Here is a 24,709-nt window from a genome sequence, read left to right as displayed (position 1 = left end):
TTTAATAAGTATGGTTGAGGCTTTTCAAGTTGAATCTAGACACCTTCTTTCACTTCTCCGCTTCAGCCCATGTCTACACGGGAAATAAATCTGAGGCCAAGGGTCCTCTACCACCCAATTCAGCCAATAACGCCAAGTAAGTGTCACCCCAACCTTGTACATATTTAGTATTCATGTTTATTTCTTTCCCTTAGATCTCTTCTTTGAGCTTACTCTCACACAAGGGACTGTGTGAAGTAAGTTTGGGGGATAGTCTACTATCTCACATCATTTTCTGTTTTGTTTACTTGCCATGAGTCTCATACATTGCATTGTGAATACTTATTTGCATAGAAAATCCATAGAAAATTTTGATTTTTTTTGAAAATCTTCATGTAGTTTCACTTGATCCATTTGCATCTTTAGGATTGAGTCTAGAAGCATTTAGATTGCATTCATCCATTTGGAAAAACCTTGTAAAGAACACATGTCTAGAACTCAATTTGACATCCTAGCTAAACATATCAAGTAGCTTAATCATCTTTTGAAAAAGCTTGTAAGCTTCGAGCCTTGAAAACTCTTCTTGAAACATTGTTCTTGAAACCAACTCCAAATGAACTAGGGCTTAATGAACTTAATCTCTCTTGCATATGGGCATTTGCATACTTGATCATGGGTCTCATACACATTTGGGTTATCTTTTCCCATTGTACCACTCTTTGTTAACCCAAATGGCACTTCTTTACCCTTGAACCCTAGCCATTCTTTGAAGCTTACATTGATTTGCATGAGTGAGGCCTCTTTTGATAGTTTGACATGTGCAAAATCTTGAGAGTATTGGGAGCGACATGGATTTGTTCTCATCTCTTGCTAGCATAGGGTCATCATTTGAGCTAGCTTTTAGGATGGTGAGTGGGGTCTTTGTTCCTTAAAGGTTTATATCTTGGGTTTGGAAAGTGATAAAGTTGAGATTGATGAACAAAATATTGTCATGAGAAAGAAAACCCCTAGGGACCTAGAATAGAAAGATAAGAAAGCTCTTGATCGTATTGTCTGAGACTTTCTCCCTCTATAAAAAAAAAGAAGAAAAAAAAAAGAAAAAAAAAGATTCAATAAGATAGTGGAGAAGGGATAATAAAAAGTGTTAGAGCTTAGAAATGTGAAAAGTGAATAAGATGTTCTTAGTGGCTAAGTCTTAAGAAAAGAATGTTGTTCATTGGGTGAGTGATGTGAGTGTTTTTCATTTTGGGTTATGGGATGAATGAAAAGGGTGTAGAATTTGTAATCACTTAGGAATAGGGTAGAATGATAAGGATGAATCCATGTATGCATGAATTGCTCATAATCTTAGATAAATTTTGCATAATGATCAAGCTCCTTGATTCTTGAGTGATTGCCACCATAAAATGATTGCATTGAATCCTCCTCTTCATCCATATTAGACCCTTTCATCACCTAGCCAAATGATTGAGATCATGTGCCCATCTGTGAGAATTCACCTTGTGTGTGTGTGTGTGTGTGTGTGTGAATCAATGTGAGGGTTGATGGAGAGAGCATGTTGGTTGAAAAGCATTGCATCTTGTGTAGAGACATAAGAGTATTTATAGGCCTAGAGAAGCTAGAGTATAATAAGAGAGTGTGTTCATGCTATTTGCTATATTTCTTTAGGATGTTAAGTTGAGTGCATTGAGTGTTTCTTTTGGCTAAGCTCCCATCTTTGTATCTCTCCTCCTTGTGTCTTGAAAAGTTTACTTGAGGACAAGTAAATGACTAGTGTGGGAGAGTTGATATCTTGCATATTTACATGTTTTTAACCTTCATATCGTGTACATTTTGATCATATAGATTAGGAATTAGACATCTTTAGAGTCCATATTGCATGCATTGTCCTTATTAGGTGTTGGAGAGTGCTATGGAGTGATTAGAGATGTTTGGGAGCATTGTGATCCAAAAGGGGGTGAAAGAAAAGTATGGATGGAGGCCTTAGAGAAATCTTCTGTTGCTAAGATTTTGTGGAGACACAGAAAATTGAGTTAGCTTTCCAATGGAAGTGGTTTCAAGTCATTTGGGGCCATATTGGAGAAGTTGTGATCGATTCACTAGAGGCATATCAACTCACCAGGGTTGGTATACCCGGGTTCACCTACCCGCTCGGCTGATCGGCTTTGGTCGACGACAGAAGACACCCGGGTTGGACCACCCGGGGTGGAGACCCTGCTCGTGTGAGGCGAGGAGAGGTCGACGGAAGACACTCGGGGTGAAGCACCCGGGTTGGAGACCCCGCTCGTGTGGACGAGAAGAGTTGGACGAGCTTCATACCCGGGGTGAAGCACCCGGGTTGAGCTATCTGGGTAGAAATTTGGCTGGTCGAAATTTATGTTTTTCCAGGGCTATTTTGGTCATTTCTTTTGTGTTTTTAAGGGTTTTCAAGCCCCATATAAATACTCTTGTATTCCAAAGTTGGGAATTATCTCATTTTCTCTCAAGAACACACTTTGCCTCATTTTATAAAGCTTGAATCTTTTCATTAATCTAAGGAAGTTCTTCATCTTATATTTTGTTCCTCCTTCTCATAAACATGATTAGCCTTGAATCTCCCATAGATTTAAGGTTTCCATGGAGATTAATGAGTAGACATATTTTGAATTCATGGGTTAAGGTAGATTAGGGTGATTAAGTGTAGATCTAGGGTGTTTTATTGTAGATCCTTCTTATTCCTTGCTTGTTGAGTGATCTCAATGCTATTTTAGAGTTGGCCTCTCTAAGATAGATCTTTAGGCATTTTACGCCCGAGAGGTGTTCGATGAAATGCATGAACCAACTCTTTAAGGCTTTTAGCTTGCTTTGCCAAAGAGATTTGATGTCAAAGGTGCTAGGATTGCTATTAGACTTGTTCTCCATGATTGCTCTAGTAATATTCAACCAAAGAGATTTGATGCTTGAGTTATTTTAGCAAATAAACTTCCCTCTTGAGAAAGAGTTTGCTTAATGTTGTGTCTAGGCATAATGTTGATAGATTGATTGAAAGTTGTCACTTTTAGATTGAACATTGATCACCTTATATCAATTATCCTTACCCATGAATCCATCCTTAGCATTTGATTGAGTTCTTGTACTTGTTTCTTGATTGGATTTGAGATCACCTTGTTTATATTTCTAGGATCTTAGCTTATTACAAATCATCTATCTTCTTGTTTGCTTAGATTAAGAAAGCTTGTGTATTCTTGGTATATAAATCTCTAGTTTTCTGTGGATTCGACAATCTTTTATACTACACTGATTTGATTTTGGACCCTTCGCAAAAATCCTGCATCAACCGGCTAGACTGTTAGACACTTGTGATTAGACGTTAAGATCACAATAACTAAGATTTGTTGGATAGTTTGTGAAGTATGAAACCAGTTGATGTACGCTAGTTCGCAACGTCGGGATAGTTAATTCCAACCAGAGTTATGAGTTGTCTTTAGGCCGGTAGCTAGCTAGCGACTAGGAAAATTTAACATTGTCAAGTTGAAAAGCTCAATTATACCGAACTCTTGTGCGAGATAGTAAATAATATGTTTTTTAATGTTAAAACCCCTTAATTAAGTTTACCACATTAAGTATTTAACGGAAAAAACTCTCAAATTAATTTTATTTAATGACTTAAATCGTAGCAGGTCATAATTACCATTACTACCGGTAAATCTTTAGTTTATGGGTTTCTATAAGTAAACATAATTGAGGAGTTTTACCATTAAAAATATAAAAAAAATCAAAAAATTAAATTTCTTATAAGATTATCTAAAACTTAGTAACTTAAATTTTCAAAATTAGCTTTTTAATTTTTTTTTGTAAATATATGAGTTTGATGTGTTTTTAACATCGACATTATATATAATAAATGAAAAATGTAAAAATCCAGAAAATATAATAAAAATTATCTAAAGAGTTACATGTAATAAAATTACTAAAAGATTAAAAATGTAAAAAACAAGAAAATATAATAAATATTATATCTTATCTAATAAAAATGTAATAATAAATCTTTAGATAATTGTTATTATATTTTCTGGGCTTTTATATTTTTAATTTATGCATATATAATGTTGATGTTAAAAACTCCTCAAACTCATATATTTACAAATTTATTTAAAAATGCTAATTTTGAAAATTTGTTACTAATTTATAGATAATATTATAAAATTTTGATTTTATTTTATTTTTATTGGTAAAACCCTTCAATTATGTTTACTTAATGTAGAAACCTCTAAACTAAAGATTTACCAATAGTAATAATAATTATAACATGCTAGGGTTTAATACATTAAATAAAGTTAGTTTAAAGGTTTTTCATTAAATACTTAATTTAAGGTTTTTTATCCAAAACAAATTTAGTTGATGGATTTTAACGTTAAAAATCCTAAATAATACCCAAAATGGCAAAATTAAAGTCTGGTCGAGATTAAACATTTGTCTTGATTCCCAAAATTTAAATAATTAAAATATGCATAAACCGTTTTTACTTCCAAATCGTTAAGTAAAATAGATGTATTGATCATTTAAAGTTTTAAACATTCATTTATAATTATTTTAAATCCGATAAATATCAAGACTAACTTCTTTAAAATGTCATCTAAGTTTTTATGTATCAAAGTATCACGAGAACAAAAAATATCATAATCTCGAAATAGACATAAATACCCTCAAAACAATCATGCATCTCTCAAACCAACATAAAGACAACATACCCGGACCCAAACATAGCAATTTAAATAAACATTAGAAAAGAGAGACATGTAATCATCACAAAGTCAATAATGCAAGACGTAACAGCTGTACTCAACAGTAGCATCTCCTGTCTTTACATTCAACCACTTAGTTCTAGCCTCGACATAACCTCTAGCGAACCGGAACAGTCCACTTCCTCCAATCACCGGCATCTCCCTAACCTTAGTCATCACCGCGTTTCGACCAAGAATCGAGATCGTACTCCCGTTATACTTACCTGTCTTGAACGCGAAGTTCATCACCATAAGCGCAGACGCATCGTGTTGGCCCGCACCAGCGTACATCCCTTGAGCCTGGCCTACCAAAGTCGAGTTAACCGAGACCTCCGTAGTTAAACGGTTATCGATCATAGTGACTGCTCCGAAGAAAGAGGAGTTGGAGAGAGGAGGTCTGAGCACGACCGAGCTAGGGTCTCTGCCGCTTTGAATGTCGTGCCAGTAGACACGGAAGAAAGTGAGTTTCTCTTTACGGAGCCCGAAGTGTTTCCGGTTAATGTTTTTTGCAAAGTTTTCACCCTTTCCGGCGGAGACAATAGCTGCGAGAAGGAGGATATGGGAGGTGATGATGAGGATGAGGTTTGCCATTTGTGTGGATTGTGGTGGTATGAGTTTTATGTCTCGTTGATGGTGTGTGTATATGTATTATATAGACTATAAAAGTACATGAAAATCGAAGTTACAAAAAAAAAAAAAGGTACATGAAATGGTTTCTATATGTTAATATATTTGCCACAAGAAAACATGGGTCAATATTTGAATATTTTTTTGCGCCACAAGTCGTATTCGATGGCCGGATAAAAATTAAAGATAAGAAAAAGTCTTATTATTACTTTATCTCTATCGAACTAATCATAAAAAGAAGGAATAAAAATATATTAAGTCGTTAAATTTTGGTTTTTGTCTATTCTTGTCTTTTTAAGTTTTAAAAAACAAGTAATTTTGAACTAAGACTAGTTTTGAATATTCATCTATAAATCAGTAAAGTTACTAATTATATTATTTAAATTTCATTTGAGTAAGATTCGACTGGGTTAACACCTTCTAAATTATGATATTTACTTCATGAGTAAATTGAAAATTACCAATTAGTTTTTGTATTTTACTTATTTTATTTTAATTTATCTCAACATGATATTATTTCGAGCAATTTGCCATAATTAATTGAATCTTTGTGTTACCAACTATATGACGTGGCAGTGCGCTACTGGTTCCTGAAAAGATTTTGGTCAATAGAATGTGTCGAGTCTACGAGGGTCGGGTTCATACTTCCAAGTCTTCTTTATAGTCAGCTTGTCATGATGATGATAGATGTATAGACTTGGTGGTCATTATCAAAGTGTTTGGTGTAGTTTTGGTTGGTGTCACTCTGTAAGTTGTGAAACGTTGACATCTCTCAATACATAAATCTAGATAAATATTTTAACTTCTATCTAATAGTAATAGTTTTTCACCGAATCAAAACCAAACGACAAGCTCCTTTTTTATAAACTTCTTTTTAGCGTTAAATAAAATTTGGCCGACAAAGGGAAATAAACCCAAGATAAGTACCCATCTGTTGAGGCCCATATTAGCTGCAGAGCCCAAATTGGCCCATTTAAAGTGAGCTTTTTGGTTTAAATACGGACAAGTTCGCAAACATGAGACAGTACAGTTAATGTCTTACGTTTTATGAGCTCTAATAAAGCAACGTGGATATCATTCCGCATGCTCATTGGTTAAGAAGTGAATAGATGAGACAAGTTTCCAATTTTTAAAATCGTCTATCGACATTTGTCAACGGATCCTCAAATTTTAATAGATTAGATTTGAGAATATAAATTAAAATGAAACTTCAAACCCTAATATTCTGTCGTGGCCGCTCAGCTGATTCTTCCGTCTTCAGCTTCTTTGATTTCCTCGTTCTGCTATATACTGGTAACTGGATCATGTTTCCCTTCTTATACTCCTCCTGTCTTTTCCACGACGATCGCTAGCTTGATTCCTTGGTGTATCTATAAAACCTTAGTTCAATCGGTTTGATCGAGGCAATCTCTTCATTTTTTCTCATAGTAATTTTTGTTTTGATTTAAGTTATTTCTCTAAAGATTCTATGAGATTTTTTTTGTTTGTGGGATCTGATATTTTGGGGATCACAAACATTTTTAAATTAATTTAATTAAAAAAAATATGATAAGTTGGACTATATATGGAGTCTATATATAATAGTATATTTTTTACAAATTTGGGATCAAATTGAATATTTCAAGTTACCGTCACGAGTTTATGTCTCTGATCTTTTGTGTGTGTTGTGAAACTTGTACATAGTATTGTTGAAGGATGTCGGATCGATTAACGAGGATTGCTATCGTGAATAGCGATCGGTGCAAGCCGAAGAAATGCCGCCAAGAGTGCAAGAAGAGCTGTCCTGTAGTCAAGACAGGTACGTTTCTTCCTCTCATTCTCGGGCTAAGGCTCTTTGTAGAGGTTTCATGCCGTTCCTGGCTTTAGTACGAAAACTTGTTTGATCATAAAATGATTTGTTGTGTGCATCTCTAGGGAAACTTTGTATCGAGGTGACTCCTGCTTCCAAGACTGCTTTCTTGTCAGAGGAGCTTTGCATAGGATGTGGTATCTGCGTGAATGTACGTAGTCTATATATACTATTACGATGAATGTGTCACCCTAACACTAAGTGAGATTTGCTGGTGTGAAATCCCAGAAATGCCCTTTTGAAGCTATTCAGATTATCAATCTTCCAAAGGACTTGGAGAAAGATACAATCCACCGCTATAACTCAAATGGCTTTAAACTACACAGGTTAGCTAATGCCTTATTTCCTTGTGGAATCTGTTCGATCAGTTCTCTTTAGGACTCTCTGAAATGTATATCTTGATTTTATAGGCTTCCAGTGCCAAGGCCTGGGCAAGTCCTAGGTTTGGTTGGAACAAATGGTATTGGTAAATCTACAGCTCTCCAAGTTTTGGCTGGAAAAATCAAACCAAACTTTGGCAGATACAATGTAAATATATTATAGCCTCTCTTCTTGTGCATAGAACATGTCTCTTATATCATATAACTGTTACATGTAATGCTACTTCTTGTGCAGAATCCACCAGACTGGCATGAAATTTTGGCTCACTTCCGTGGATCAGAACTTCAAAGCTATTTCATCCGTCTTGTAGAAGAGAAACTAAAGGTATGGTAGAGAGTAGACACCAATCAGGGCAGATTCTTGGCCCAGCCGGATAAAACATTTGCCTTAACCTCTAAATTTTGAATAACATTTCTTTTGATTTCTAAATTTTAAAGAGCTATTACACATAAGTCACAATGAATCTAAATTCTCAAAAAAAATTATGAAAGATTAAACTAAAAATATTTAAGGCTTCATAAATATCAGATAATATTTGTTTGTAAGTAAGCAGTCCATTAAGCTGAGTTTGATGCCTCTCCTTTGTGTGCAGACTGCTATGAAGCCACAACATGTCGATGTTATAAAAAAAGTTGCTAAAGGTACGCTTGGGACGGTCCTTGAGAAGCTGGACGAAAGAGGAATGATGGCAGAGATCTGTGACGCTATGGACTTGAACCACCTCTTGGACCGTGAAGCAACACAAGTATCTGGTGGAGAGCTACAACGTTTTGCTATTGCTGCTGTTTGCCTCAAGAAGGCAGATATATATGTATTTGATGAACCTTCTAACTTCTTAGATGTGAGGCAAAGACTCAAAGCTGCTGAAGTCATACGCTCCCTCCTCAGACATGACAAGTTTGGTTTCATCATCATCATCTCTTCTGAAAATGATTCTCTCTTTGGTTCTTGAATACAATATGATTGTTTTCTTTGCAGCTATGTGATTGTGGTGGAGCATGACCTCAGTGTACTTGACTACTTGTCGGACTTTGTTTGTTGTTTGTATGGAAAGCCGACAGCTTACGGTGTTGTGACTCTCCCCTTCTCTGTCCGAGAAGGAATCAATGTGTTCTTAGCTGGTTTTGTCCCCACTGAAAACTTGCGTTTTAGAGATGAGTCTCTGACCTTTAAGGTGAGGCTTTACTAATAGGTTCTTCTCAAGAGAGTTTGCAACTGATATGTTGTTCTTGTCTAGGTTTCTGATACACCACAAGAGAGTGATGGGGAAGTGAAGTCCTATGCAAGATACAAGTACCCTAACATGAGCAAGAAGCTTGGAGACTTCAAGCTGGATGTAATGGAAGGAGAGTTCGCAGACTCTCAGATTATTGTGATGCTTGGGGAGAACGGTACTGGGAAAACAACATTCATCAGGATGCTGGTAAAGTTTTCTCTGTTCCTTGTGGTGTAAGACTCTGAAGGATGTAGCCTTTATAATGTATTTTACTAATCCAGGCAGGTGCGTTCCCAAGTGAAGACGGTGTAGAGTCAGACATGCCAGAGTTTAACGTGTCGTACAAGCCTCAAGGAAACGATTCCAAGCGGGAGTGTACAGTGAGACAGCTCCTACATGATAGGATACGCGATGCATACACACATCCTCAGTTTATGTCGGATGTAATGAAACCGCTTCAGATTGAGGAGCTGTTGGATCAAGCGGTGAACAAACTCTCCGGTGGAGAGAGGCAGAGGGTTGCTATAACTTTGTGTTTAGGGAAGCCTGCGGATATCTATCTGCTTGATGAGCCAAGTGCGCATCTAGACTCAGAGCAGAGGATCACAGCTTCTAAAGTCATAAAGCGGTTCATCCTACACGCAAAGAAAACCGCTTTTGTTGTTGAGCATGACTTTATGATGGCGACCTATCTTGCGGATAAAGTTATTGTGTACGAAGGACAACCTGGTGTCAAGTGTACTGCTCATTCTCCACAGTCACTCGCTAGTGGGATGAACCTTTTCTTATCGGTAAATCAAACACTATTCATGTTTATCATAAGATTAATCCTCTATGAACTTAAGCTAACTTGATATTCCTTTTGCAGCACCTGAACATCACATTCAGACGAGATCCGACTAACTTCAGGCCAAGGATCAACAAGTTAGAGTCCACCAAGGACAGAGAGCAAAAGCTTGCAGGATCATACTACTTCTTAGATGATTGATTGCTAGACTAAAGAGAGAGTCAGAGGTATGCAGCATAAATACCTTACTAAGGTGTTTTATCTTGGGATGTGTAAGTCCCTTTGATTATGTTTGTTTTGATCCTTGTTAATTCATATTGGATGTAGTGTAACCGGTTTGACAGTGTTGGTTTCCGGTTAGCATGAAATTTGTCGTATTTCATAGCATGACATTTATTCTGTTTGTGTGAAACATTGTTCTATTTGTGACATTTATTCTGTTTGTGTAACCTTTGATTCTGTTTGCTTTAATCCTAGTTCATTCATATGGGATGTAGTGTAAGCGGTTTGGCAGTGATGGTTTCCGGTTAGCATGAAATCATTCGTATGCCATAGACAATTATTGGAAAACTATGTGACATATATCTTTTACTGGCATTATAAAACATTTTTACTCTCTTCAAAATTTAATAGAAAATATTAAAAGGAAATAGATTGAACTTTGTAGGTATTCAATTATAATGGTTCAACTGCAAGTTCAAAACCATAGACAAAGATCACTTCCGTCTATGCACCATAATATATAACGTAGGTAGTAGAGATTATACTATGCACATGTTAATGAATATTCAGTTATTTTTTTAACTTTTGTATGAGCACTAGTCCAAGCCGGAGTAGGTGGAAAGATGGGTGGTTAAGCCACTAAACTACTATTATAAGTCATACCTCACCGTAAACAATTCTAACCCTTTCTCTTTAATCTCAGCGTTAAACGTGGAGTATTGATTGATCTATCACCAAAAAGAATAATAAAAATAAATTGATTAATATTTTTTATGATATAAGAACAAACAATATTGAGTTTGGATGGTTCCAAATATTCAGCTAAGCTTCGGTCTGATACATGCAACACGAACACGTTCCTCAAATAGTTTTGTATTCTGGAACTTTATATAAGAGTCCTTGATCTGAATCCAATTAGGGATAGAAAAACATTAATGGAAACAACAGAAACATCAAGAGTGAGCCACGAGCTCCCAGTAACAACCACCGATTCAAGCGGATCAACCGCAAAGAAACTGACTTTGGTCCCTTTGATTTTCCTTATTTACTTCGAAGTCGCAGGTGGGCCGTTTGGAGAAGAACCGGCGGTTCAAGCGGCTGGACCGCTTCTAGCGATTCTTGGTTTCCTCATTTTCCCTTTCATATGGAGTGTCCCTGAAGCCCTAATCACCGCAGAACTCTCCACCGCATTTCCAGGTATAATCAAGTCCAGGGCCGGTTGAGATCGGAACAAACTGTCCGAGGTCCAAACTCCAAACCTGTGTCCACTATATATATGTATTACGTTAGGAGTTAGGACGCAGGTTTTATATATTTTTATAAAAATGATACAAATTTAAACAGAATAAAATCCAAAAAAAAAATTAAATATATTTATTTTACTTTTTAATCACGGAATTTATGGAAAATTATTTATAATTTTTGTATATAATTATCAAACTTTAGATAAATATAAATTTCGATGCCAAAAAAATAAATAAATTTCAAGGGATTTTTTTTTTGTTTTTTGTTCAATTTATTTTTGTTCAAATAATTTTTGTTGTCCTATGATCGATAGAAATGCTGAGCCGGTCCTATCAAAAATGAGATTTAAAAAAAAAAACTGAACTTAATGATCCTTTGTGGTCTGAGCATTTTAGTCAATCTCATCTGACTTTGAAATAACTAGTTCTAAAGGTTACTTCTTGTACAAGGAAGCTACTTTCTGATTTTGGTAGAATATTGTCTCAGGCAACGGAGGGTTTGTGATATGGGCGCATCGAGCTTTTGGCGCATTCGTAGGCTCAATGATGGGCTCGTTGAAGTACCTGAGTGGTGTGATCAACGTCGCTTCGTTCCCTGTCCTCTGTGTGACTTACTTGGAGAAGCTATTCCCTGTTCTTGAATCAGGATGGCCACGAAACGTCTGCATATTCGCATCAACGGTGGTATTATCTTTCCTAAACTACACTGGCCTAGCCATTGTCGGTTACGCAGCCGTTGTTCTCGGCTTGGTGTCTCTCTCGCCTTTCCTCGTCATGTCGGCAATGGCAATCCCTAAAATCCAACCTCACCGCTGGGGTAGCTTGGGAGACAAGCAAAAGGATTGGAATCTCTACTTCAACACGCTCTTCTGGAACTTGAACTTCTGGGACAATGTCAGCACTCTTGCAGGGGAAGTTGATAACCCTCAGAAGACGTTTCCCTTGGCGCTTCTTGTCGCTGTGATCTTTACTTGTGTAGCTTACTTGATCCCTCTTTTGGCTGTTACGGGTGCTGTCTCGGTGGACCAGAGCAGATGGGAAACAGGGTTTCACGCAGAAGCAGCTGAGATGATAGCAGGAACGTGGTTGAAGATTTGGATTGAGATTGGCGCTGTCTTATCAAGTATAGGACTCTTTGAAGCTCAGTTAAGCAGTAGTGCTTATCAGCTGGAGGGTATGGCGGAGCTAGGGTTCTTGCCTAAGTTCTTTGGGGTAAGATCTAAATGGTTCAACACTCCTTGGGTTGGGATTCTACTCTCAGCTCTCATGTCCCTCGGATTGTCCTACATGGACTTCACTGACATCATCTCCTCGGCTAACTTCTTGTACACGTTAGGGATGTACCTTGAGTTTGCGTCTTTCCTTTGGTTAAGAAAGAAGCTACCTGAGCTAAAGAGACCTTACCGTGTCCCACTGAATATACCAGGATTAGTGATTATGTGCTTGGTACCTTCAGCGTTTCTGATGTTGATCATTGTGTTTGCTACTAAGATTGTGTACCTCATTTGCTGTTTAATGACCGTAGGATCAGTTGGTTGGTACTTCTTGATCAATTACTTCAGGGAGAAGAAGATCTTTGAATTCAACCAAGATGTTGATCATCTTGATTATGTTAATGAAGAACAACGTCCGAAACATGAAGAAGATCATGACTCATGATAATTAAGAAAGAACTAAACAGAACATATTCTTGTCAAATAAGACTCTGAGTAGACAAAGCTACTAATTAGGGTTTTAAGTTCTTGCTTCTGTAACACGTAATTCTCTCTCTGATAAAAGAGAAACTGTATTGATTAATGATAGTTATACAACACAATACAGAACAGAGTTTCAAGAAGACATCATTATAAGTCTCTCTTCTTTCTTCTTTATTATCTTACACAAAACATGATGTGAAACTAATCGAACATGCTATCATGTCATATTTAGAGCGTTAGAGATATCATGTTTGGTTTTGTTTTCACATCATGTACATTTTATTTTTTAATTGATCTCCGATTTTTCCCCAAAAAAAATTCATTCTAAAAGATTTTGATTTAAAACATTTTTTCTAAGTTTTTGCATCATTGATCAAAGAAGCATAATTGCATAATGTGAAACCAATCGAATATATGATATCCTGTCATATTTTTGATCCTTAAGATATCATGTTTGTTTTGTCTTCCCATTATATTCACTTTCTTTCTAATTGATCGCTGAACTTTTCCAAACTTTTTCATTCTAAAAGGTTTTGATTTAAAACGGTTTTTCTAAGTTTTTGTATGATTGATTAAGGAAACATAATTGCATAATGTGAAACTAATCGAACATGATATCCTGACATATTTTTGATTGTTAGAGATATCATATCTGTTTTGTCTACACATTATGTTCATTATGCTTTCTAATTGATCGCTCAATTTTTCCAATTTTTTTCATTCTAAAAGGTTTTTATTTAAAACGTTTTTCCTAAGTTTTTGTATGATTGATTAAGGAAGCATAATTGTATAATGTGAAACTAATCAAACATGATATCCTGTCATATTTTTAATCATTAGAGATGTCATGTTTGTGTTGTCTTCAAATTATGTTCATTTAGCCTTCTAATTGATCTTCGATTTTTCCCAAAATTTGTTATTCTTCTAAAAGCTTTTGATTTAAAACATGTTCCTAAGTTTTTGTATGATTGATTAAGGAACTATAATTTCATACTGTGAAACTAATCGAACATGATATCATGTCATATTTTTGATCGTTAGAGATATCATGTTTGTTTTGTATTCACATTATATTCATTTTGTTTTCTAATTGATCGCCAATTTTTTTCAATTTTTTTCATTCTAAAAGGTTTTGATTTAAAACGTTTTCTTAAGTTTTTGTATGATTGATTAAAGATGCATAATTGCATAATGTGAAACTAATCAAATATGACATCCTATCATATTTTTGATCGTTAGAGATAACATCTTTGTTTTATCTTCACATTATGTTCATTTTTTTCTAATTGATTTCCAAAATTTTCCAAATTTGTTTTCCTTCTAAAAGCTTTTGATTTAAAACATTTTCCTAAGTTTTTGTATGATTGATTAAGGAAGTATGATTGCATAATGTGAAACTAAACAAACATGATATCATGTACTATTTTTGATCATTAAAGATATCATGCTTGTTTTGTCTTCAAATTATGTTTATTTTTTTTTCTAGTTGATCTCTAAATTTTCCAAAAAACAATTCCTTCTAAAATCTTTTGATTTAAAACATTTTCCTAAGTGTTTGTATGATTGATTAAGAAAGCATAATTTCATATTGTAAAACCAATGAACATGATATTATGTCATATTTTTCATAATTTCATAAGAATTATTTGCTTTCTGATTGATCACCATTTTTTCAATTTTTTTCATTCTAAAAGGTTTTGATTTAAAACATTTTTCTAAGTTTTTGTATGATTGATTAAGGGAGCATATAATTGCATAATGTGAAACTAATCAAATATGATATCCTATCATATTTTTGATCGTTAGAGATATCATTTTTGTTTTATCTTCACATTATGTTCATCTTATTTTATAATTGATTTCCAAAATTTTCCAAATTTGTTTCCTTCTAAATTTTTTTGATCTAAAACATTTTTCCTAAGTTTTTGTATGATTCATTAAGGAAGCATAATTTCATAATGTAAAACTAATCGAACATGATATTATGTCATATTTTTTTACCGTTATAGATATCATGTTTATTTTGTCTTTACATTACGTTCATTAGGCTTTCGAATTGATCTCCAGATTTTCCAAAAAAAGAAAAAAATCCTTCTAAAATCTTTTGATTTATTACATTTGAAAAAAAATTGCATGATTAATTAAGGAAGCATAATTTCATAATGTGAAACTTTTCTAATATGATATCCTGTCGATTTTTGATTGTTAGAGATATCATACTTGTTTTCTTTTCACATTATGTTTATTTTGCTTTCTTATTGATCTTTGAATTGTTCCAAATTTTTCCTTCTAAAAGCTTTTGATTTGAAATTTTTTTACTTTTTACCTAAGTTCTTGTATGATTGATTGCGAAAGCATAATTGCATAATGTGAAATTAATCAAACATGGTATCATGTTGTATTTTTAATTGTTAAAGATATCATATTTAGTTTATATTCATATTATGTTTTGTTTGTTTACCTTTATAATTGATCTTCGAATATTTTTCCAATTTTTTTTTCTTCTAAAAGCTTTTGATTTATATAGTTTTTTTTTCCTAGGATTGATTATGAAAGCATAATCGCATAGCGAGAAATTAATCAAACATGGTATTTTGTCATGTTTTAAATTGTCAGAAATATCATGTTTGGTTTGTCTTTGCATTATGTTTCATTTACCTAATTTATCTTCGAATGTGTTCTAGTTTTTTTTTCTTTCTAAACGCTTTTGATTTGAAACTTTTTTCACTAAGGTTTTGTAGGATTTATTATGAAAGCATAATTGCATGATGTGAAACTAATCAAACATGGTATCTTGTCATGTTTTTGACAGATTTGGTTTGTCGTTCACATTATGTTTTGTTTATCTTTCATACACTAAAATTGGATCTTTGTCTGCTGTCAAGTTAACAGTGTAGTTGTAATATATTTAGATTCAATTCCAGAGGATCAGTTCACACTTTATCTTTATGGGATCAGAATTAAGCTAAAACAAGTGGGGTTTTTTAATGAAGTCAATAACGTAAATAACAAGTAACAAGATGATGTTGTTTTGAATTGATTTAAAGGCGCTAGTCTAGGGTGTCTTCTTCAGGTATGGAAATCGCAAGCCAAACAATTATTCAAGTTCAGTTTATAACAAGTCTAAACTCGGATAACTCAGGATGAATCAACCCACTCTCGTGGTATTGATTCCTTTGCAAGTCGGTCTTGATGACTAAACTCTCGTTTGGATCGAGATGCGCTAGCAAGCTTTAGAGATCAAGTCCGATATGTTCACAATACACCCTAATATCTACTCTAGCTGACTAGGGATGCAAAGCTCATTCAAATCATATCAAGTTATCAATTAACGGCTAGCTATATTGATTAACCCTAATTCATGCACTAAGTGATCGGTTCAATGCAAGCAATAAGAACAGATGTGAATGTAGACAATCTTAAGATGACTTATTTATGCTCCAGCTCACGAATCCAATACCCTAGAACCCTAAACTAACTCGGTGACTACTCAAACATAACACAAGAACAGAGAAGTATGATTTCTGAATAATACTGCATATATTAGATAATAGAAATCAGAGGGTTCAAGATAATCTTCTCTAGGAGATAGATGGAGCCGTCTCCCTTACAAGTAGCAAATCGCAAATCACAAGCTCTCTAGGTCTTTCTTGCGTAAAAACTAAGGTAGGTCTAAAGTAATAAATAGGAGACTGTATATATAGGAGCCACATGCGGCTATAGGAAAGAAATAGGAAATCTAGGGCAAATCCCGAAATATTTGAAAACTTCCTTTTTTTATCTCTGCCGCTGGAGCAGACACTCAGGCTGCTCCGGTTGACTCTGCGCGAAAGACTCCAAATCATACCTTTTTTCTCTTCTTTTCCTCTAGCTAGTCCATTTCCCATCCAATGCAACTCTAGACCTGTTATGACTCGAAAAAAACTAAAAAGACTCGATAAAACCTTGAAAACTATTAATAAGACATATATATAATGTGCCAAAAACACAATATATCACTTTCTCATTGATTTCTTCTAAGTTTTTTTGTAATTGATTATGAAAGCATAGTTGAATAATGTGAAATTAACATGATATCCTATCATATTTTTTATTGTTAGAGATCACATTTATCTTTCTCATTGATTTCTTCTAACTTTTTTGTAATTGATTATGAAAGTATAGTTGAATAATGTGAAATTAACATGATATCCTATCATATTTTTTTATTGTTAGAGATCACATTTGTATTATCACAGTTTCTTTATGATAACTGTGGAGATCCCAAAGAGTTTCTAGTCTAAAAGACTAATCCCACAAAGATTTGGATCTGGGTACGCGGAACTCCTTTACCATTTAAACTAGGTGGCAAAGGTCTTTCATCACGGTTTTTATAAAAATGTATTTATAATCGAACGAGACAAAAAAAAAAAAGATCAGAACTTTATGTATCCTCTGTAGACATGTCTACAAACAATGTGTGTGTTGTGGTCTGAACATTGAAGTCAATCTCATCTGTCTTTGTAACCACTAATTCTAAAGGTTACTTCTTGCTTCTGTGACACGTTATACAAAACAATACTGAACAAAGTTTCAAGAAGACATCATATGTCTGTCTTCTTTCTTCTTTATTCGCTTACACAAACACAAAACAGGAAACAAAACAAGACATCAAACTCCTTTTAGGTCTGATTGTAATCAAATCTTGGCGAAATCGATGGTTTTCTTTCCGTCGTGTGCCTTCTTGAAAAAGTATCTGACGTAATCAGAGTACACAACGTCTCTATAAACGGGTTCCTCTCCATTTGCGACCACCTCAGGAAGAGGACCAATCACAGACTCTGGTTTTGGATTCACGAAGATAGGAACGGAGATTCTGTTGTTGCTACCGTTGGCTAAGACACGATGCTCCACGCTCTTGTAACGACCATTGCTCAAGATCTGCATGGCGTCTCCGATGTTGATCACGAAAGATCCGGGAACCGGTGGCACGTGAACCCAGTTCCCTGAGGATAGAGAACGCACGTGGAGACCACCGATCTGGTCTTGTAAGAGAATGGTGAGGGAAGAGACGTCTGAGTGACGACCAACGCCAACGGTTAGGTCGGGATTAGGACAGATGGGATAGTAGTTGAGGTTGATTCGAATTGAACCCATGAAGAGTGATTCTTTGGTCTTGTCTAGCTCCTTCACGTTGAGATTCTTCCCTAAATACTCTAAAAGCTTCCTCACCATTGTCTTGGACTTGTTCATGTACTCTAGAGCTTCGTTCCTATAATCAAATCAATAAAAAAAATTTTGAACACAAATCAAAATCAATAACTGTATATGTGAATTTAGGTCTAAGCAAAAACCCGAACCCGAACCACGAGATCTGAACCGAATCCGAATGGAAAGACTCGAATTCATATATGACTCAAGTCGTAAAAGTATTCGAATTAATCATATCAGATGGTATAAAATATACCTGTACTTAGAAATATTATTAATCGAATGAAAAAAAACCCCCAAAAAACTTAAAAGTCTGAATAAATAAAACAAACTAGGCATGAAAATCGTAGAAATATTAAGTATCTCAAATACTTAATTACATAATTATTTTGATATGATATTTAAAAAAATAAATATTCAAAACCTAAATAAGTATCTTAAATACTAAATTCTATGTTCATTTTGATATGATATATGTTCATTTTGATATGATATCTAAAACCAGATTAATCCGAAGTATTATTAACCGAACTCGAAATAAGTTGGATTGAAAATGGGTTTTAGAGATAGTTATAAAATATATCAGAACCTGACGTATATTAACTTAACCCCATCCAACATATATAAAACTCGAATCGATCTAGAAAGTTGAGTTCGAAAATCAGAAAACATGATTCAAACCTGAACTGGTTCTGAACACACATACCTATATGAATTAGTAACTAAAACAGAGGAAGAGTGACTTTTGAACTCACTTGCAAGCATCAGGCCAGTACTGTTCAGCTTCGGTTTCAGAGACAAAGAAGAGACTGAGATAATCTTTCCACTCAAGAGCTTTCTCTGCACGAGGACTAAAACTCGTTCCAAACCTTACATTCGTCGACAATGAATTCTCCCTTGTGAACCTACTCTTCTCCTCAACAGGGAGATTAAAGAACCTGTGAGTGGCAGCCTTCACGTTGTCAAGAACTTCAAGAGGAACTCCATGGTTGATCACTTGAAAGAAACCCCATCTCTCAGCAGCGTCACAGACAGCTTCAGCGACTTTGTCCTCTTCGGGGTTGGACATGTCGATGACAGGAATGGCCTCGTCTGTTTCGTTGACGAACTTGTTAATGAGACGTTCTTCGAATGGTTGAATGTATTGGTCGGGAAGAGCTTTGATTCCTGTTTCTGATAAACCCTTTACGCCGTTTCCTTTGTTGACCACGAACTCGGTTACTTCAGCTGGATCTGCGAACTGTACGGTAGAGAGTGTTGGAGCCATTTGGGTTGAAGTTTGAAAGCTTTATTTGTTTCTTGTTTAGGATTTAGATTATGTTGTGAAGATTAGTTGAAGAGAGGAGAAAGTATTTAACATAATGACAAATGAGCGAACCTATATGGCTCTCACCATGCTTGTTCTGCCGTTTTACCTCTTCCCGCTTTATTACATTTATTTTAAAATTTTCCATTTGTTTGTATTAAAGTAGTAATATTTTTTGACTAAATTAAATTACTAATATTTCAAAAATTAAGTCAGTATATTTGGATATGGCCAGCTTAAGAAAAAGACATGTTTCTGTTAAATATAGGCTCCTAGCGAATTACTTTAACAAACTTTCAAGTATACAGAACATTAATGTTGACAGATAAAGATAATAACTCGTCATTTTTTTAAAACAATATTCGAGATTTATTTTGATTATGTATTTATCAAATACTATACGTCTACTCCATGATTATATTTGTGTTCGCACTTTTTTTTACAAAAATGCAGATTCTTGTGGTAAAATTAACTATGTAAGTAGTGTTATTCATGACTCAGTGAGGAAGTTTCAAAAGTTGTCATGTATTGATTTGTTGGATTGGCTTGGTTGGTGAGTTACTAAATTTAGTAATGAATAAAATATTTAAGAATCCAAAAAGTCATACATACATACGTTTAATAGTTTTAGTTAGTACGTTGTTAATCGTGATTCATGATAATTGTAAAATCTAGTGTCAAATATATGGACGTCACATGTAAGATCTACTTATATTTTAATATATTTTTTCAATTTATTAGAGGTAGTATAACAAAGTCAGCCCCTAATATAATAACAAATGAGTCGCTCTGTTTCATAATAAGTCTCATTCTAACGTTTTTTTCTTGTTACACAAAAAAGTGTCAGTTTACAATTTCAATACAAATTATACTTATTTTCAGTCAAAAATTAATTGCAAACTGCATTGATTTTATAAATAATTTTATTTATATCAAATACTATTGGTCATATATGTGTAATTAATAACAAATTACATATATTTCAGCAACTTTTTAAATATGTGTGAAAAATGTCATATTGCCACTTGTTCAGGAACGAATGATTATATCTGTTGTCATGTAGCCCTTAGAAAAAAAAAAGGAAGAACCAAATATCATCTTGTGAGTTGTGACGTAAACAAGAACAAAAAAACAGTTTACTTTTGATGAGTAAACTTATTTTCACTTGGTAGGTGGAGACTGGAGAAGCATGGGACTGGGCATGGTTCTTGTTATGCCACTCAATCTAACATTCTAATGGGCCTTTAAAGCCCAAAGATGGTACCAACAAAGAGGCAGAGAGGGTCATGGTACCAACAAAGAGGCAGAGAGGGTCAATGTAAGGAAAATTATCTCTCTCTGGCATAACTTGTGCAGCGTAGGGTTGAATCTCCACTGAGTTTTCTTGAAAGTCAAGCTGGAAAGGTAAAAAATGAAGAACTGTTTGAAAAACATGTTGAAACTTGAATCACTTGTGTGTATTACAGGCTTTTGTCAAAACCAAAAAAGCGTAGAAAAAGAATCTAAATTTATTTTAACCTTTTAGTAAAAAAAAAACTTATTTTAACCTGTGATTTCTTGTTAAACAAGAAACCAAATGAACGAATGAAATGCTGCTCTGTTACATTATAAGGTGAGAAAAAAAGAATACAAAAGAATTCTAAGTCATTATCTTCTCTATTCACACAAAAAGAATAGATCAGATCTCAATAACTTTCCATCAGTTATAATTGTGTGATATCTGCAGGTAATGACATTCCACGCCATAACGGTGACATCCGAGGCATTTGCCTTTGAGAGGAAAAGGAGAAGTAGAGTCTTGAAACAGAAGCACTTCTCGGGGACAGGTTGACTTGTTCCAGTGCTTGAAGCTGAAGCTCTGATGGGTAATCTCTCACACAACCAATCCTTGGTCCTGCACCTGTTGTCCATTTGCATGATAGTTGTTTCCCAAGTTGGAAAGATCTAGTTTCCTTTTTTGAGTTTATCCTTTTTAGGATTGATTCTTCTGGAATCTTGACTACTTCACTCTCCTTGGCTTCTTCTTCTCCTCCTCCTCTGGGTAAGCTCTCCTCTGAAGGCTTTGATTCTTGTTCTAAGTCAAATGTACTAAGAGATTCCATCTTCTTTGGTGTTTCTACAACAGCCATCACCGTTGTTGATTCTTCCTCTCTTGGATCAGCCATCACAGTCTTCTCAGCCTCCAAATCCTCTTCCAAAGAATGGTTTCTCATATGAGTGCTTCTCTTATTGTAAATAGAGAACTCATCTTCATCTGTAGGACTCATCTGAAACACACAAAAGAAAAAACTTATATAAGAAACACATCACACACTCAAGACCTAAACAATCAAAATCAAATCTCTTTCTCTTACCTTTACATCAGTGATATCAACATTGTTCTCTCCAAGGAAAGACAGAAAGTCCAAGAAATTCTCTTCAGTAGGTTGATAATGTCCACTATGTGGCCAAACAGCCTTGAGAACACCATTCTCAACAACTAATCTCCCTGCAGCAACAGTAGCTCCTCCGGCTAAGAAGCTTGAATGTTGAAACACACCCTTCTTCTTCTTCCCAATGTACAACACTTTCGACGTGCTGAGCACGAAAATCCACTTTGAATCACCCTCTTCCATTGAAGAAGTTTGAAGCATTTCTCCACTGTTCTTGTAGAAGAACTTGCCTTCTTCCACAACAACCTCATAGGCTTTCCTTTCCATCTACACAAAACAACAAAAAATAAGTTTCTAATTTTATCGGTAAGGTTACTTGTTGAGCAAGTAAAATAAATAGATACTAACCGGACCAAGGTACTTGATGCATTGTTGGTGAAGTTTTAATCGAGTACACTTCTCCACAAGATTAACTTCTTTCCCCTCGCCAATATCAAGCCTACAACATTCCAATCAAAACACACATATCTAAGTTTAGTGTTCTTGATTCAGCTAAAAACCTTTTGACCAAAATGGAAAAGGAGTGGGTGAGAAGTAACTACCAGTAGAAGAAAGGTTCTCTACTCTGACAGTGAAGCCACTTGTTGTAGTAAAAGTGCAGGTTGTGTCCATACCGATGTCTCGGATCAATCTATTGCATAAAACCAAGATCAGATTAAGTTACAATCCAAAAAGTGGTACTAAAAGAAAAGCAAAACTGTGATTAGTCTCTCTATAATAACTTACCGCTTCAAGCCAGTGTTGTAAAGCAAGCTTCTGTGCCTTTTCATTCTTTGACAAACCTTTACCAACCTTAGCTGCTTTAGTCCTAGCTCTAGACCACCTAGAAACCGCGGTTTCGTGCTTCTCAATCTCAAAGAATGATATAGAACTTCTCTTAAGCTCAGCAAAATCCAAAAGCTTCCACCTGTGATGGAAACAGAAACACACAACATTAGATCAAAATAACACCCAAGAAGCTCTTGAGATCAAAAACACTAACCAGCTTTGCTCCACAAGCACTGCGCAGTCCGCGAGCTTTCGCCTAGTACGGAAGCTCTTGTAAACTTTCTGTAACTTAATAGCAGCTTCGTGTTTAGGGTTACTCGGATCAAGAACTGAGATGCCATTGTCCAACTCATGTAAGCCATTCTCTTTGGTGTGATCTTCTTTGAAGAGAGACCTGTTGAGCGAGATCATTCTCTCCAGCTGCATCCCTTTGAAGCTAACGGACTTTTCAACGACCATCTTACCACCAGATCCTTTCAAGATTGTGGGCTCTAGAGTTTTGTTATTGAAGTTGACAGATCTCTTTGGAGTTTTGCACTCGTTGTCTTCGCCTAAGGTTATGGACTTGACTGTGATGGAGTCTAGAGCAGACTCCACGTCTTCTTGCTCGGCGAAGGGACAGGAGAATAATACACCCATTCAAGAGATCCTGACGATAACAGAGGTTCTGACCTGGAAGTGAAACATCAAGAATCTGTTATGTTTTACTCACAGAATGTTTGTATATATATAGAGACACAGACAAGCATGTGAATAGGTTATAAACAGAGAGCCAAGCGCAAACAGAGATCCCAAAGAACAGAGTTTAACGGGGGGGAAAAACAGAATTTCTCGGATCTAGAAGACAGAGCAGCCCACTGAGAAGTTGAAGAAGGACAAGATAGAGAAGACGTGGTTGTGGTCATGAAGATTAAGTACCTCGAATACACGGTCGGCACTTGAAAAAGCTCGGTTAAGGAATCTTGAAATTTTCTGTTACTTCTTCTTGAATCTTTTTTTGAATCTGTTAGGTTCTTGAGACGATGATTGGTGAGGTTTCTTTGTTCTTGTTTTTGTTTCTTGGAGTGAGGGGGAAGAAGATGAAGCTCACAATTCGCAAGTTACAAACTCTTCAGAGCTGGAGTTTATATACATAACATAAAGATAAATAACTCCAGAGCGACAGGACAGGAGAGAGATAGAGAGAGATTTAGAGAGAGAAAGAGAAGCGGCGATATTTCCAACCACGTGTTTGTCAGAATATTCATACTAGGTCAAAGGTTCAGCTCAGATTTTACTTTATTACTCAATTTTCATCATCCAAAACCTAAAAAAATATTTAAAGGTTATCAAATATTATTATTAATTAACTAACAATTCTATCTTAGAGACTAATGTAAAGTAACTTCTATTTTTTTAGGAGTATGTATATGACCTCACAGATCTACTTGCGAGTAGCTAGTTTTACTTCTTCTTTTTTTGGAACACAGCTAATTTTACTTTAATCATTTTACAGATAAATTTTTTATCTTATAAAATAATAATAATAATGTTAAGTCATGACCTTTATAATGTTTTTTGAATTTTTTCTTTAAATTCCATGGAAAATTGGTAACCCAATAATAAATAGTACTTCATTTCGTTTCAATTTAATTATCGTTGTAAAATAAAAAAAAATTCGTTGCAAAATAAATATCACTTTATAATTTTAATACAAAATTTATTAATTTTATATAACATTCTATTTTTATATTGGTTAAAATATGGTTAGGTGTATAAATAATGACGATTTTATTTAGAAATATATAGAATTAAATGTTTTATAATATGTATACACAAATCTAAAGAAACAATTAAAATAAAATGGATGGAGTAGTAGTAGTATATACTTGTATGACTATTACTGAGTCCAACTAGGATAAGACCTGCGCTTAGCGCAGAGTAAATTTATATGAAAATTATTTAAGAAATATCGTGTGGAAAAAAAATTATATTATTGATCGAATTAATATATTTAGCTCTTAAACAATTTTGCAAAACTTTTTTCGTTAATTACATAATTTTTTTACTAATGAACTGATCTCATTTTTAAAAATATTTTAGGTCAAAAAATTATTTATCGCATAAAAACCTAACGTTTAAGCCGAAGAATCTCATGCCTACTATTTGGTTACAATGAAACTATGTCAACTCGGTTTTATATCATGATTTAGCAATTTAAAAGTTAATTATGGTTATGAGAAGTTTACGTTCACGTGCCAATCCTATC

General features: G+C 34.8%; 5 protein-coding genes across 5 annotated transcripts; 2 read left to right on the top strand and 3 right to left on the bottom strand.

The window, feature by feature from the left end:
• Positions 1 to 4,578: 4,578 nt before the first annotated feature.
• LOC106385785 (dirigent protein 7-like) lies at positions 4,579 to 5,424 on the bottom strand. The gene has a single exon (XM_048753025.1). It carries the CDS (start codon positions 5,331 to 5,333, stop codon positions 4,773 to 4,775), a length of 561 nt encoding a protein of 186 aa, XP_048608982.1. The 5' UTR covers positions 5,334 to 5,424; the 3' UTR covers positions 4,579 to 4,772.
• Positions 5,425 to 6,516: 1,092 nt separating this feature from the next.
• LOC106385784 (ABC transporter E family member 1) lies at positions 6,517 to 10,069 on the top strand. Its single transcript, XM_013825686.3, has 11 exons — positions 6,517 to 6,662; positions 7,053 to 7,167; positions 7,284 to 7,369; positions 7,447 to 7,544; positions 7,629 to 7,746; positions 7,834 to 7,923; positions 8,192 to 8,496; positions 8,578 to 8,773; positions 8,837 to 9,022; positions 9,097 to 9,606; positions 9,684 to 10,069. The coding sequence occupies exons 2-11, from the start codon at positions 7,065 to 7,067 to the stop codon at positions 9,801 to 9,803; spliced, it is 1,812 nt and encodes a 603-aa protein (XP_013681140.1). The 5' UTR covers positions 6,517 to 6,662; positions 7,053 to 7,064; the 3' UTR covers positions 9,804 to 10,069.
• Positions 10,070 to 10,657: 588 nt separating this feature from the next.
• LOC106387755 (probable polyamine transporter At3g13620) lies at positions 10,658 to 14,210 on the top strand. Its single transcript, XM_013827667.3, has 2 exons — positions 10,658 to 11,021; positions 11,556 to 14,210. Exons 1-2 carry the CDS (start codon positions 10,760 to 10,762, stop codon positions 12,725 to 12,727), a joined length of 1,434 nt encoding a protein of 477 aa, XP_013683121.1. The 5' UTR covers positions 10,658 to 10,759; the 3' UTR covers positions 12,728 to 14,210.
• Positions 14,211 to 17,337: 3,127 nt separating this feature from the next.
• Positions 17,338 to 19,720, bottom strand: LOC106387021 (feruloyl CoA ortho-hydroxylase 1). The gene is made up of 2 exons (XM_013826846.2): positions 18,711 to 19,720; positions 17,338 to 18,016 (listed from the first exon to the last, which is right to left on the bottom strand). Exons 1-2 carry the CDS (start codon positions 19,220 to 19,222, stop codon positions 17,443 to 17,445), a joined length of 1,086 nt encoding a protein of 361 aa, XP_013682300.1. The 5' UTR covers positions 19,223 to 19,720; the 3' UTR covers positions 17,338 to 17,442.
• A 1,052-nt stretch (positions 19,721 to 20,772) lies between these two features.
• LOC106385783 (IQ domain-containing protein IQM2) lies at positions 20,773 to 24,408 on the bottom strand. The gene is made up of 7 exons (XM_013825685.3): positions 23,380 to 24,408; positions 22,676 to 23,133; positions 22,420 to 22,600; positions 22,236 to 22,324; positions 22,042 to 22,132; positions 21,616 to 21,960; positions 20,773 to 21,528 (listed from the first exon to the last, which is right to left on the bottom strand). The coding sequence occupies exons 2-7, from the start codon at positions 23,098 to 23,100 to the stop codon at positions 20,965 to 20,967; spliced, it is 1,695 nt and encodes a 564-aa protein (XP_013681139.1). The 5' UTR covers positions 23,101 to 23,133; positions 23,380 to 24,408; the 3' UTR covers positions 20,773 to 20,964.
• Positions 24,409 to 24,709: the final 301 nt, after the last annotated feature.

The sequence above is a fragment of the Brassica napus genome, chromosome C3 (assembly GCF_020379485.1).
Source record: "Brassica napus cultivar Da-Ae chromosome C3, Da-Ae, whole genome shotgun sequence".
NCBI classification, from domain to species: domain Eukaryota; kingdom Viridiplantae; phylum Streptophyta; class Magnoliopsida; order Brassicales; family Brassicaceae; genus Brassica; species Brassica napus.
This window is presented reverse-complemented; position numbering and strand designations above follow the sequence as displayed.